This window comes from Myxine glutinosa, chromosome 2, assembly GCF_964187855.1.
Source record: "Myxine glutinosa chromosome 2, kmMyxGlut1.1, whole genome shotgun sequence".
NCBI classification, from domain to species: domain Eukaryota; kingdom Metazoa; phylum Chordata; class Myxini; order Myxiniformes; family Myxinidae; genus Myxine; species Myxine glutinosa.
Window position 1 is genome coordinate 101,296,909 of NC_136262.1, and position 13,783 is coordinate 101,310,691.

General features: G+C 43.7%; 1 protein-coding gene across 1 annotated transcript in view; it reads left to right on the forward strand.

The window, feature by feature from the left end:
* AGTPBP1 (ATP/GTP binding carboxypeptidase 1) overlaps positions 1–13,783 on the forward strand; it is a 131,707-nt gene that overhangs the window by 10,768 nt on the left and 107,156 nt on the right. The window contains exons 3-5 of the mRNA XM_078772616.1: positions 1,571–1,638; positions 4,340–4,406; positions 4,544–4,687. Of these exons, the coding sequence (XP_078628742.1) occupies positions 1,571–1,638; positions 4,340–4,406; positions 4,544–4,687 (279 nt within the window). The remainder of the gene's footprint in view (positions 1–1,570; positions 1,639–4,339; positions 4,407–4,543; positions 4,688–13,783) is intronic.

A 13,783-nucleotide genomic window follows, 5' to 3' on the forward strand; every position in this document is an offset into this window, starting at 1 on the left:
ACTCTAGAAATAGTTTTATACCCTTCCCCAGATGTATGCCTCCTCACAATTCTATGTCAGAGTCATACTAACGGATACGGATATGTCATATCCTCTAACGGATATGTCAGAGTTCCTTGGACTTCATGGTAGAGTTTCTGCTCTGACATGCACTGTCAACTGTCAACCAACTGTCAACTGCACTGTCAACCTTCAAACTTTCCATCGGGTCAATCTTTCCTGGTTGTCATTTGTTTTGGGAAATAAACCCATTTGGTTTTAAAAGAGATAATGCGCCTCGTGATTCTCCTCAGTCCCACGTGTGCGCGTAAAGTCCGCAATAATTGACACAGTCTGAGCGAGTTAAAGTCTGTTTGGTCCATCCGTTCAGAGGTGGTGTGAATTGCTCTGAACACGATAATGTGTTCCCTAAAGATACATACAATTATTGTCCCCTACCAGTTTCTTCGTAGTAGACTATAGGTTTACTCTCCGTCTGTCTGTCTGTCCGTCCAACCTGTGGTTTTTCAGACTTTTTCAACTGAAACTTGGTACGTGGCTTTATTTTAATAAGGTATAGAACGAGTTCCATTTTCATTGCGTTTCATCAATTTTCACAGAGTTTTTCACAGATTTTTCACCCCTTTTTGGACTTCGAAAATAACATCGGTAGGGAACATGTAGTGCAAAGCAATTGTCGCTCTTGGTGTGATTATTATTTTTGAGGGAAGGCTGAGCTGCAGGTCAGATTGGAACAAGTTAAATATTACAAAGAGAACATTACATCATTACCTTACATAGCGATTCAGTGTTGTAATTTGACCAACGGTTGGAACTGACAGTTTTGGAGAATTCTCGAGAGCTGGATCTGCCTTTATCATATAGTATGAACTTGTTTGGCTTCATAAGATCCTTGTTGACCATGCCTTTGTCTTGATCCAGTTAGGGTTAGCATCCCACCACAACTTTGCCAGCTCTGTCACAAACAGACGCCATTACCTCTCTTACCTTTCTTTATTTTCTACTGCCCCAGCTGAAAGGTATCTTTGTTATTTATGAGTCATTTCTCTTTTCTTGATCCATCCTTTTATTCTCTCATTCTTATGACCGTAGAGATAAGTTAAGTGCACGTCTTGTGTTGTCTTGTGGGGCTCCATCACAGTTTGCACCTTTGTCAAGAAATATCGTAAATATTTATTTATTGATATTGCAATGCTTGGTGTTTTTATTATCACATTCCTGTGTTTATAAAGTACCAATCAAACTTGACCTCATTTATGATAAGCAGAGGCCACTAATGAATCGGAATATCCATTTTGTTTATATTTACAGTTTTTGGATAATTTTGCTTATTAGTGCAATTATTGATTATGTGCACACTGCACAGGTATCCTGCTGTAATTAACCTTCCACATACCACCACCATTTCAGGTTGTGTTGACACCTTCAAAATGGATTAATGTTCATGTTTCTGGGTGATATTAGCATACTTTGAATAGCCATTTTATTCAGGCATCTTTGTCTATTTAAAAATGTTTTTGCAAAGAAAAGTGGCTTTTCTTTTTAGATGTTTATGGATGTTATCTTTCAGAACAAGCCAGGAAGGAAATGTCCAAGCGAGGATCCAGTGGTATGGACGTGATCCTGTCGACCCTACAAGTGGGTTTGGAGTTCCCAAAGTACACTTTTTCGTTTGCAGTGATTAAAAAATGATCCCATCTTTGTAATTGTATTTATGGGTTTTGTGATGGCTCAAATAGGTTCTCTAATCAAAAGGAATGTAGTTGATGAAGTCCTGTCATTGTGGGAAACGTTATATATATTCCACTTTAACACTGAAATTTCTCTCCAACACCTACACCATTAGCATTAAGATAATGAAGAATTGTTATTGCCAGTTTAAGCATGTAGTTCAGTCATTTCGCTTTATTTTATTGTCATTCACTTTGCGTGTCACCATCCGCATTATTTATGAAATCGGTTGTCTCTTTTATAGTATGGCAGATAGGTGCAGGAATTGTGCCTTTGATGATACAAGCATGGCATATGGCACACAGTCAGGGTATGTCCTAAGAAAGATATCTGGCTATAGGGCCATCGCAGATTTATACATTTATACATTACAGAGACAGGATTGTGTCGAGGCACAGATGGAGGAAGGAAGGTAGGAAGGGGAAGGGGAAGGGAAGCCTACAAGCCTTCCCCTTTGTAGGGGAAGCCTACAAAAAATATTCTGCTGTATTAAAGGTTCCCAAGAGTACATATATATAAATAAACATCTCATATTCGGTATATATACTGGCAGTTTGGCTCATTCTTCTTGTGCAAACTGCTCCACTTCTCCCAGATTTTAAGGGTGCGTTCTCCCAACTGCTGTTTTCAGATCTCCCCACAGGTGTGCAATGGGATTTAGATATGGAGTCATTGCTGACCACTTCAGAACAGTCCAGTGTTTTGTTTTGAATCATTTCTGAGTGCTTTTTGAAGTGTGTTTAGGGTCATTGTCCTGTTGCAAGACACATGACCATTGACGGAGACCCAGCTTTCTGACACTAGGTTCAACATTGTGCTCCAAAATGCGTTAGTAATCTCCTGTTTTCATGATGCTATGCACACATGCAAGGCACCCAGTGCCAGAGGCAGCACAGCAATCCCAAAACATCACAAACTCCTCCATGTTTGACTGTTGGGAAGGTGTTCTTTTCTTTGAAGGCTTCATTTTGTTTTGCTGTAAACATTGAGATGATGTGTTTTCTCAAAAAGCTGTAATTTGGTCTCATCTATCCACAGGACATTCTCCCAGAAGGATTTTGATTTGTTTAGGTGTGTTTTGTAAATCTCCAGTCGGGCTTTATCAGCAGTGGGGTCTTCCTGGGTATCCTACCATGGAACCCCCTTTCATTGAGTTGGTGACGGATGGTGCGAGTTGAATCTGTCGTACCTTGTGTCTGAAGGTCAGCTTGAATCTGTTTGACAGTCGATTGAGATGCTTTCTCCACCATTCAAACAATCCTTCGCTGTAATCTTCGATCAAGTTTTCTTTTGCGGTCACGTCCAGGGAGGTTGGGTAGAGTGCCATGGGCGTTAAACTTCTTGATAACATTGCGTATGGTGAACACAGGAACATCAAGGTATCTGGAGATGGACTTGTAGCCTTGATATTGTCCATGCTTGGCTACATTCCTGTGTCTGAGCTCCTGAGACAATTCTCTGGGTTTTTTTCTTTTCTCCATGCTCATTGTGGTACACATTGTGACACAAAACAGCAGAATGACTCCTTTTCTCTCAGGTTGAATGAGTGATTTTTATATTTCAGTGCAACTCACCACAGGTGAGTTCAATTCCAAAGTAAAGGATAATCATCTGCTGGTTGAAATCTAATTATTTCTAACAACTTCTTAAAGTTGCCAATGATATTGTCCAGGTCATTTTAGGATTTCTGTGTGGAGTAAGCCAAGATTTAATAATTTTTTCAGCTTTTTTTGTTTTGTTCCACTGCAAACCAAAGAAATACATATGTGGATACCAAAATATTTTTTTATTTCAACAATTTTCTGGAAGAAATGGTGCATTAGTTGAAAAACTGCAAGAGTGCCAATATTCTTGGCCACAACTGTTTATATTTACACACATACACACGTTTAATTTATGTTCTTTGGATTAGTATGGCACAACCAACCAACGATTAGTGCTAAGCTCAATGGCAATTATTTAAAACGAAAAAAGAGCAGATATATCCTCGAGCAACATTTCTTTCTTGAACAATGAACTTCCTCAAGCTCCTACTCTGTGTCCAGCATGCAATCATTATTTTTGTTTTCTATCTGATTCGCAGCTCATATCCAACCATGTGCCAAAGTGTGGATTGTATAAGGTATTGGGATAAAGCTATGCCATCATCATTGGGGTTTTTTTTTCTTTTCCAGGCAACTGGTGTGATGTAATGTTATATGGATGTACATGAGTGGTTATGCAAAAAAATCCTGCGAATGTACTTCCGGCATGAGCTTTCTGGGTTCACGTGGTGTTGTATAGGTAGAGTGTGCTATGGAATATGGTCGTATGCTTTGTTAGCAAGCAGGTGCTGGTACAATCAGAGGTAATTGCGAATATGATATGAAAAATAAAAATGCCTGTGTGCCACAGCAGTGTTATTGGATTGAGGATGTTCTTGGACCATGAATGAAATGTCTCCTGAGGCCAAGTATGCTCTTTTTTTAGTTGTTTCAAATTGGTGGAGTAGATATTAGCACTAATTGTTGGTTGTCTGTGGTAGAGTAGATTTACTACATGTATCATCTGTGCATCCAGATCTATTCCATGTTTCTCAACAATGACAGTGATTGTCAAACCGTTCCAGAATACTAAAGACAACCAAGTGATTGAAGGTGTCTTGAACATAGTGCAGGATCTCCTCACAGCGCCTGGTACTACACTTTTCCTGGAGTTCTTGAAAACCATTTTTGTGCATTTTGTTTGCTGAGACTACTGTGTTAACTCGAGAGTAAAGGAACCGGTGAACTTGCAACATTTCTTGAACGAGCATGTTGTGTTTGTTTTTCAGGTAGCAATTTGCGAGCAAGACACCTGGTGCTGAAAGGTGGTTCTGCTGTGCTACTGCAGACTTTGATTAAGTTAAGTCAAGAGAGTCCTTGCTCTGAGGGCCTCATCCTGCTCCATCTCATTCTGTGCAAGATTGGTCACAAAGGTAAACAGTACAAATCATTGAATGAATTTTTAATGTGGTGGATGGAAAAATTGCTCTTACACCAAAGACCTTACCATGTACACATGGTTTCTCGATTGCCTTGCGCAGGGGGGTTTATGGACTGCCTTGTCGTGTATAGGGATTCACCAAAGACCTCCTCCTCTTGTAGATAATTTACTGAGGACCTCACAACGCAAAGGGTTCTTACCACCAATGGGGTTGTGCTAAATTCTGAGGTACCAGATGTAGCCCTGCAAAAATTTGTCAGCTGTGACGTCATCGCCAGACCTACCGTCACATCAAGTTTGAACATAATACTAACCATTTGAGTACGGTACTCAAAATGACTTTTTTTGTCCCAAGAGTCTGTTTGTTGGCTTTTTCAGCAAAATGTTGTGAAGTGATGTGAGCTTTTTTTTGTGTTCCAAAATGTTCTTTCTCTGAGATTTTAAACGTGCACTCTTTTGGATACATTGTAAGACACTTGGTACAAATGACATTCATTTGGAAGTCTCAATACCTTGGACATAAAGAGTGATGTTATCAATTTATGCACAAACATTACACCTGAGTTTTCCATCTTTGTGGCCTATCCAAGGATATGTCTCCTTTTTTTCTCTGACCACACAACTGTGCAGGATATGTTTTACTTTCTTTACAAAAGAACGATGTTGTATATATTTTTTGTTTTACACTGACACAAGACCAACCTTCATTGCTGGGTCTCGCTATCTTTAAAATGCACTGCATTGTGGGATATTTTATTTGCATCACTGCACGTATATTTTTGTTCTGAAAAACAATTATTTCATTCGAAGAATTAAAATTGTTTGGTTATAGTACATTAATTTGCTTTTAAAACCTTTTCTCTTGCACTTTTAAATATGCATACCAACATAGCAGCCAAATAAGCTATTTTTAATCGTCATCTATCTATAATTCCAGTAATCTCTGTGTGTATGTGTGTGTGTCTGTGTGTGTGTGTGTGTGTGTGTGTGTGTGTTTGTCTGTGACCGCTGTTTCTCGACAACCACGGGTCCGATCTAATTGAAACTTGCCAGATATATTGCTGGGGACCTGAGGATGTGCCTTTTCAAGGTTTGAAATTAATCGGACAAGTGGTTCCCAAGGTATGGTCACCGTACTCGCAAGCCGTTCGCTTTGGCTTTGCGAATGGACCAAACCATTTCATGTAAATAGAGGGGGGGGGGGGGGGGGGGATTGTCACCGTACTCGCAAGCCGTTCGCTTTGGCTTTGCGAATGGACCAAACCATTTCATGTAAATAGAGGGGGGGGATTGGCCTATACACAGCCTCTCTGGATGTTAACGGGCACGCACAGGCACGCACGTACGGGCACGCCCTAGTGAAGAATAATGCATGATAGCATCGAATAAGTGGGTAAATAAACATCGAAGAAGTCCACCAGAAGCCCCCCCCCCCCCTCCCCTCCTTGTAAATCTGCCTAAATCCAGAACCACTGCTCACCTGCACTCATTTATTTTTCTATTTTCCCACCTGTGGCACTGCCTTCCACGCACCCTTCAATCCAATTATTTCCCTCCGAGTCTTCAAGACAGCTGTTCACCACCATCTCAGGTCATCCCCCATCCAAAGTCATGATCTTTTCTACACCCGTTAAATCACCCCACCCCTCTCAAAATTTTGCTTATGTATCCATCTTGTCCCCTCTTGCATTCTCCCCTGCCCCTCATCGTTACCTGCATCCCTTGTTTGTGCGTGTCCTTCTACCTTCTTCTGCTGCCCTGCCATTGTCGTTTCCCCATTCTTTTGCTGTTCCCTTTGTTATGTTGTGTACTGATGTGTTCTGTGTCCTAGCTCTTCCATGAACCTAAACCTCGTGTAAATAAAATAGTTATATCTTCTTCTTCTTTATCGGCCACAATGATTCCCACATTATTGTGGGGTTGGCCGGAGGGAGTTCTTTTGCCCAAGTCTTTCACGAACCGGTTGGCCAGACGACACTCAACTTAGTGGTTGGAACAGGGATCTGGAATTTGTACACGGTGCCATCGATAGCTCGCCTACACTTTATAAGAGACACTATGGGATATTTAGCGTCCACCTACTAATGCCAGCAGATAGAATGCCCAGTTTAACGTTCATCCGAGGGCCAGCATACATATTGTTGAATCACCCTGTATGTGAAACACCGGGATGAAAGTTTATAGCTGGTTTGGATTCAAACCCAGTCTAGACCGCTTAGAGGTGAGTGTACGTACCTTTAAGCCATCCTCTCAGCCCAAAGTGGGTAAGTAATTAATGTTGACAATTTTAGGTTGAAAATGAATAATCGACAATGATTAATTTTTAAAAACTTTTGGAGAGCTAAGCTCCACCTTGGATGAATTGAGGTGCCGGAGCAGCCTTCCAGTGCGCTCTGGCAGCACTACATCTCTGCTTACCACTGTTTATCATTCATTATATGTGTTGGGTGAATTTGCAATGGTTGAAATGTGCTTGTTGATAACGTTGTGTTTTAAGTGTTTGTTCAATCTCTCATGCAGGCATTTGTTGAATTCGTTTGGTTTAACCCTCTTAGGACCAAAGGAGACCTATCTCCCCAAACTTTAAAATGGTGTATCTCTGATATTTTCCCTGAAATTTTAGATTACTTTGTTTGTGCATTGGCAAATATTGGAGCTAACACTTGATAAGAGCTTTTGTCGCTTCCATCATTTTTTTTATTTTTATTTTTTGTATACTGAATCGAGGCTCGTGAAAGAGCTAACATTTACTTCACAGACAAATCAACCAGACAAACAAAATATATAAAAAGGGGGAGCAGAAGACAAGATGGGGAGAGAACGGGAAGCACACAAACACAACATTTGAGAGCAGGGAGATGTGTGGGAGGGAGAGGGCTTGGGGGGAGGAGGCGTGGGAAGGGGGGGGGGGTGGGAGAAGTATAAAACACAAGGACACCAAGGACTTCCAGGACAGAAGTTGGTATTTCAAAAAAGTGGAATTGGGGTGAAATTAGCGGGGGTAGAAAAGATCAAGGTTTTGGATGGGGGAAGATAAGAGATGGTGGTAAACAGCTGTTTTAAAGACCTGGAGGGTGGAGTGGGATTGAAGAGAGTGAGGGAGCTTGTTCCAGAGGCGGGAGAAAAGAGGAATGAAGGAGTGAAAGTGAGCAGAGAGTCTTGATTTTGGCAGTTTAACCATAAGAGGGTTGCAGGCAGATCTTGTGCGACCTGTAGAAGTATTTGGGGGACAGAGCCCAGAGATAGCTGGGGGGGGGCAAGGCCAGAGAGGAGTCGGTAGAAAACGGAAAGACCACCAACCTGCCTGTGGTGAGTGAGTGAGAGGCCCTTGGAGTTAGCTTCATCGCGGGAGATTCCAATGATTCTGAAGTCTGAACGCTTCGGTTTCAACAGCGTGAAGACGAGCTAGGTGTGAGGCAGGAGCACCAGCCCAGAGGGGAGAGCAGTATTCCATTGAGCTGCGGATGAAAGCCTTGTATGTGGTGAGGAGCTCAGGTGTGCCAAGGAAGGATTTCGCACGACGGAGGATGCCCAGTCGGCGACTGGCTTTGGAGGCCAGATTTGAAATGTGGTTTTCCCAGGAAAGATCATGGCAGATAGTGAGACCCAAAAGCTTGACTGACAGAACTTCTTGGAGAGGATTATTCAGAAAGTAGATGGGAGGGTTGTCCAGTCGGTCTTTTCGGAGAGACATCGTAAGAGTGTGAGATTTGTCAGGATTGAAAGGCATGTTCCACTTGTTTGCCCAGTCTGTGATTTTGTCCAGGTCTGCAGAGAGTGAGGAGGCTGCAGACTGCCGATCTGAGGGATGAAGAATGGAGCGACAGAGAGTAGAGTCATCAGCAAAGAATAGAGAGGATTTTCAAGAGAGTCAGAGAGATCATTGATGAAGACCAGAAAAAGCACAGGGCCCAGAACACTGCCTTGGGGAACTCCAGCCTGAATAGGAAGAGGAGATGAGAGAAACCCATTCAGGGCCAGACGTTGACTATGACTAGAGAGGAAGTCCGCCAGCCATGCGTGGATATTTCCATGGACACCAAAAGAGGAGAGTTTGGTGAGCAGAGCGGGGTGCCAGACCGTATCGAAGGCACCTGATATGTCAAGGGAGACAGGTCTAATTTCCTGTTTGGCATTGAGGACCTCCATCCATTGTTGAGAAAGCAGAAGCAGCATGTCCAGAGTAGAGTGACCAGGTCTGAAAGCAAATTGATGATCAGAGATCAAGCCATTGGAGAAGAGGAAAGATTTCATATCTGAAGCAATGATGGATTCCATGACTTTGCTGATTATTGGGAGAAGGCTGATTGGTCTGTAGTTGCTGGGATCTGTTTTTGCACCTTTTTTGTGCAAAGCGGTGATGTTGGCAGATTTCCAAGCAGATGGCAGATGACCTTGAGCAAAAGAGAGGGTGAAGAGAACAGAGAGAGGGAGTGAAAGAGCGGAAGAACAGGATTTTAGGACCCGTGGGCTGATGCCGTCAGGTCCAGTTGCAGAATCAGAGTCGAGGGTTGACAGAAACTTTTCCACCTTGTCAGGAGGAAAGGACACAGAGTCCAGGAGCAGCTGGGTACGACTGGGTATGGTGGGTACAGAGAGGGATGGGTTTGGGACACAAAATTTAGAGGCAAACACAGAGTTGAGGCATTCAGCTTTTTCACGTGTGGAGTCAGCCGTGTAGCCATTTGAGGTGAGGGAGGGGATGGAGGGGGAACAAACACCAGAAACAGATTTGACCAGATGCCACCAGGATTTGGAAGAGGGAGACAGATAAGAGAGTTCGGTCCTGAGAACGAAGAGATATTGTTTCCTGGCTCTCCTGAGGGTGGACGCACACTTGTTTTGGGCTTTGTGAAAGGAAATGAGATTTCCTTCCGTTGGATTTGCTTTCCAGGAGACGAAAGCAAGTTGTTTCTGGGCAATAGCCTCACCACAAGATTCCATGTACCATGGATGGGAGGAAGGGTATGACAACTGAAGACAAGATGGGATAAATCTGTGCATGAGAGAGAGCAATTTACTTTTTTTTTTTGTTTGTTTTTTGTATACAAGATCGAGGCTCGTGAAAGAGCGAACATTAATCACACAGAAAGACAAACCGACACATAAAACATATAACATCGGGAGCGGTAGACAAGATGGGGAGAGAGGGGGAAGGACACAAACACAACATTTGAGAGCAGGGACCGAGAGACATGGAGACATCGAGAGATCTGAGAGAGGGCGAGGGCTTTGGGGGGGGGGGGGCATGGGAAGGGGGCGGTGGGAGAGGTATAAAACATATGGACACTGCCAGGACTTCCAGGAAAGAAGTTGGAATTTCAAACAAGGTGGATCTGGGGTGAATTAGCGGGGGTAGAAAAGATCAAGGTTTTGGATGGGGGAAGATAAGAGATGGTGGTGAACAGCTGTTTTAAAGACCTGGAGGGAGGAGTGGGATTGAAGGGAGTGAGGGAGTTTGTTCCAGAGGCGGGAGAAAAGAGGAATGAAAGAGTGAAGGTGAGCAGAGAGCCGAGATTTCGGCAGTTTAACCATCAGAGGGTTGCTGGCAGATCTTGTGCGACCTGTAGGAATATTTGGGGGACAGAGCACAGAGAGAGCTGGGGGTGCAAGGCCGGAGAGGAGTCGGTTGAAGACAGAAAGACCACCTACCTGCCTGCGGTGAGTGAGTGAAAGGCCCTCAGAGATAGCTTCATCGCGGGAGATTCCAATAATTCTGAAAGCTTTGGTTTCAACAGCGTGAAGCCGAGCTAGGTGTGAGGCAGGAGCACCGGCCCATAGGGGAGAACAGTATTCCATTGAGCTGCGGATGAAAGCCTTGTATGTGGTGAGGAGCTCAGGTGTGCCGAGGAAGGACTTCGCACGACGGAGGATGCCCAGTCGGCGACTGGCTTTGGAGGCCAGCTTGGAAATGTGGTTTTCCCAAGAAAGATCATGGCAGATAGTGAGACCCAAAAGCTTGAGCGACAGAACTTCTTGGAGAGGATTGTTGAGAAAGTAGATGGGAGGGTTGTCCAGTCGATCCTTTCAGAGAGACATAGTAAGAGTGTGAGATTTGTCAGGATTGAAAGACATGTTCCACTTGTTTGACCAGTCTGTGATTTTGTCCAAGTCTTCAGAGAGTGAGGAGGCTGCAGACTGCCGATCTGAGGGAAGAGGAATGGAGCGGCAGAGAGTGGAGTCATCAGCAAAGAGATAGAGAGGATTTTCAAGAGAGTCAGAGAGATCATTGATGAAGACCAGAAAAAGCACGGGGCCCAGAACACTGCCTTGGGGAACTCCAGCCTGAACAGGAAGAGGAGATGAGAGAAACCCATACTTTGGAAGAATTCCTAGGATGAGTTGATGTCAGAGGTGGTCGAGATGGGAGGCCAGTCCAGATGATTGATGGCTGCTTGAAGACCGTGCCAGTTGGCCTGAGTGAAATGCCAGACTCGTCGACGCTGAGGAGGCTCTCTGAGAATGGTCAGAGAGATGTCCACTTTAACAAGCACATGATCAGATGAGCCGATTGGAGCAGAAGAAGAGCAGCAGACATTTTCAGGGAAGTTAGTCATGACCAAGTCCAGAAGAGAAGATCCGTTGACTGAGATCCAGGTTGGGAAATTGACAGATTGTGTCAGTCCCAGTGAGTCACAGAAGTCCTTTGCTGAAGAGCCATGGCTGGTGAGAGAGGTACCCACACCCAGCCAACTGGCATGGTGACAATTTAAATCACCACATATGAGGAAGAGAGAGTTGGGATGGGTAGATAGAAGTTGGTCCATATTATCAGACTGCGAGATGTAGATGGAGTCATCACTGTTTGGTGGACGGTACAACACACATATGAACAAAAGGTGGGAGCGAAGGGGAAGCCGTAGCCAAAGGTATTCCTGGGGGTGAGGTGGAGAGAGGGCAGTGCAGGGCGAGTGAGGAAGAGAGTTTTTTTTTATAAAGATAGCAACCCCACCTCCAGGACTTCTTGATTAGAAACCTTGCATTTTTCATCACACATACTCTTAAATTTCAATGAATATTCGTGATGATTATAGCCAAACTAATTCTAAAATTGGACTTGTATCTGAAAATTACTTTCAAGATGCTTGTGGTTCTCAAAAGGTTAAATCTATACTATAAGAGAGTCGTTGGTCTGTCTGTGTGTCGCCATTTTTCTCAGAGATGGTTGAACGGATCTTCGTCAAACTTTCAGAGGTTCATCAGTGAGTGCCTGGGAGTGTTTTAGGCCAAAAAAAATTGAAAAAAATAGTTCGTTTTGGGGGATTTTTAAAATCGCTCTATCATGCCTTAGCCTTTTTGATTGATGACAGTTATAATTATATACAAGTACACATTCCCATAAATAAATACAAAACAATTCGCAAACTTTTGAACACAAGTATATCAAACAATTCCGGAAGTGTCCGAAGTTGGTAGGAAGGCTTCTTATTCTTCCTGAACGGCATCATACTTAACTCAGAAACGTGATGAACGGCACATTCGCCAGCATATATTCAACAAAAAGGTGAAATTATGATTTGACATTTGTGATGGATTCTGATTTGAATGTAATTGCTTTTCCATTATACAGTGCGTATCAAAAAAAAGGTAATCCGAATTCAAGGGGTTAATATGCAAAGGTTATTAATTTTGACAATTTACATGTGGTTTACTAATTAAGAGGAGATCCTCAGCTTTCCATTGATACCTTCCATGCATCATTGCTGTCACACATGAACGAGTACATGTTCATTGAAAATGACAAGTTCAAATTGCATTTTTACAAGTTTGGCTAATCGATGCAAGTCAGGATAATTGGTGCAAAATGAATGTCAGATGTGAACTTTTCTCAGGAATGATTGGCCTTTATGCACCACACCTTCAACATGTCCACCTCCCCATGGTGGACATGTTGAACACAAAGCTCACAGCGGCGGAGCATGCCCTGAACTGCTCGTCTCACCAAAGCCGGGTCATTGCGCAAAGCATCCACTTCATGTCGAATACGGCCCTGCAATTCGTCAAGATCACGGGGAGGAGTTACGAACACCTTGTTTTTTAAATGTCCCCAAAGGAAATAATCACATGGTGTGAGGTCACGAGATTTTGGCGGCCATTCCACTGCATGGTTGAGGGCGATGACTCGGTCTCCAAAGAGTTCCCTCAGTCGATCTCGGACAGCGATAAGACGATGTGCTGGGGCGCCGTCTTGGGCCCACCAGAGATATCTGAAGACACCACGAACCTGTCGCTCAAAGTTCTCCTCCAGCCAGATCATCTGCAGATACCTGTTACCATTGACATTCCTTTGAAAGAAAAATGGTCCAATCACCTGACCACTTCCACAAAGTCCCAACCAAACAGTCCACTTTTGTCGATTCATGTTGGTGTCAAAATTAAATTCCGGGGATTGTCCTGTCGGTGCATATTCAAGAACATTATGGGTATTGACCTTGCCGTCCATGGCGAAAGCAGCTTCGTCGCCGATAACGAGATACCGCAGGAAATTGACATCTGCTTCGCAACGTGCTATCAACCATCTGGCAAGCACCAGCCTCCTGGCAAAATCCCCTGGCGTAAGTTGATGCCGGATGTGAATCCGATATGGATGTTGGTGGAGGTCCAGTCTTGTGATTCGGTGGAATGTTGCCGAAGGCAATCCCATCCCATTTCCTCTTGCACTGGTATCCCTAGGATGCTCCAAAACTTGCTGCCTTACTGCTGCAATGTTCATTTCCGATCGCCCAGTGCGCCTCCTACCAGAATTCTCCTTGTTGCGGGTTGAGGCTAGTGCCATGCTCTTGGTATTTTCTAACATTCGCTCAGATGGTTTTGGCTGCTGGAGGCCCCCGTTCTGGGAAACGTTCCCTGAACGCATCACGAGTTCGCTGCAAACTTCCAGTTTGGTGAAAGGTTGTAACCACGAAGGTCCGCTGTTCAGTCGTAAGTTGAACCATCTTTTCAATGACTCAGACTGTCTCTAAACCCATACACTGTAGGCCCATCTTAAATACCCATCTTAAACAAAGGATGACGCAACCGACGATTACCAGACCAGCTTAACAATTTTACAAAATCAACGTGGCAGTCGACAAGTAATGCGTCCATT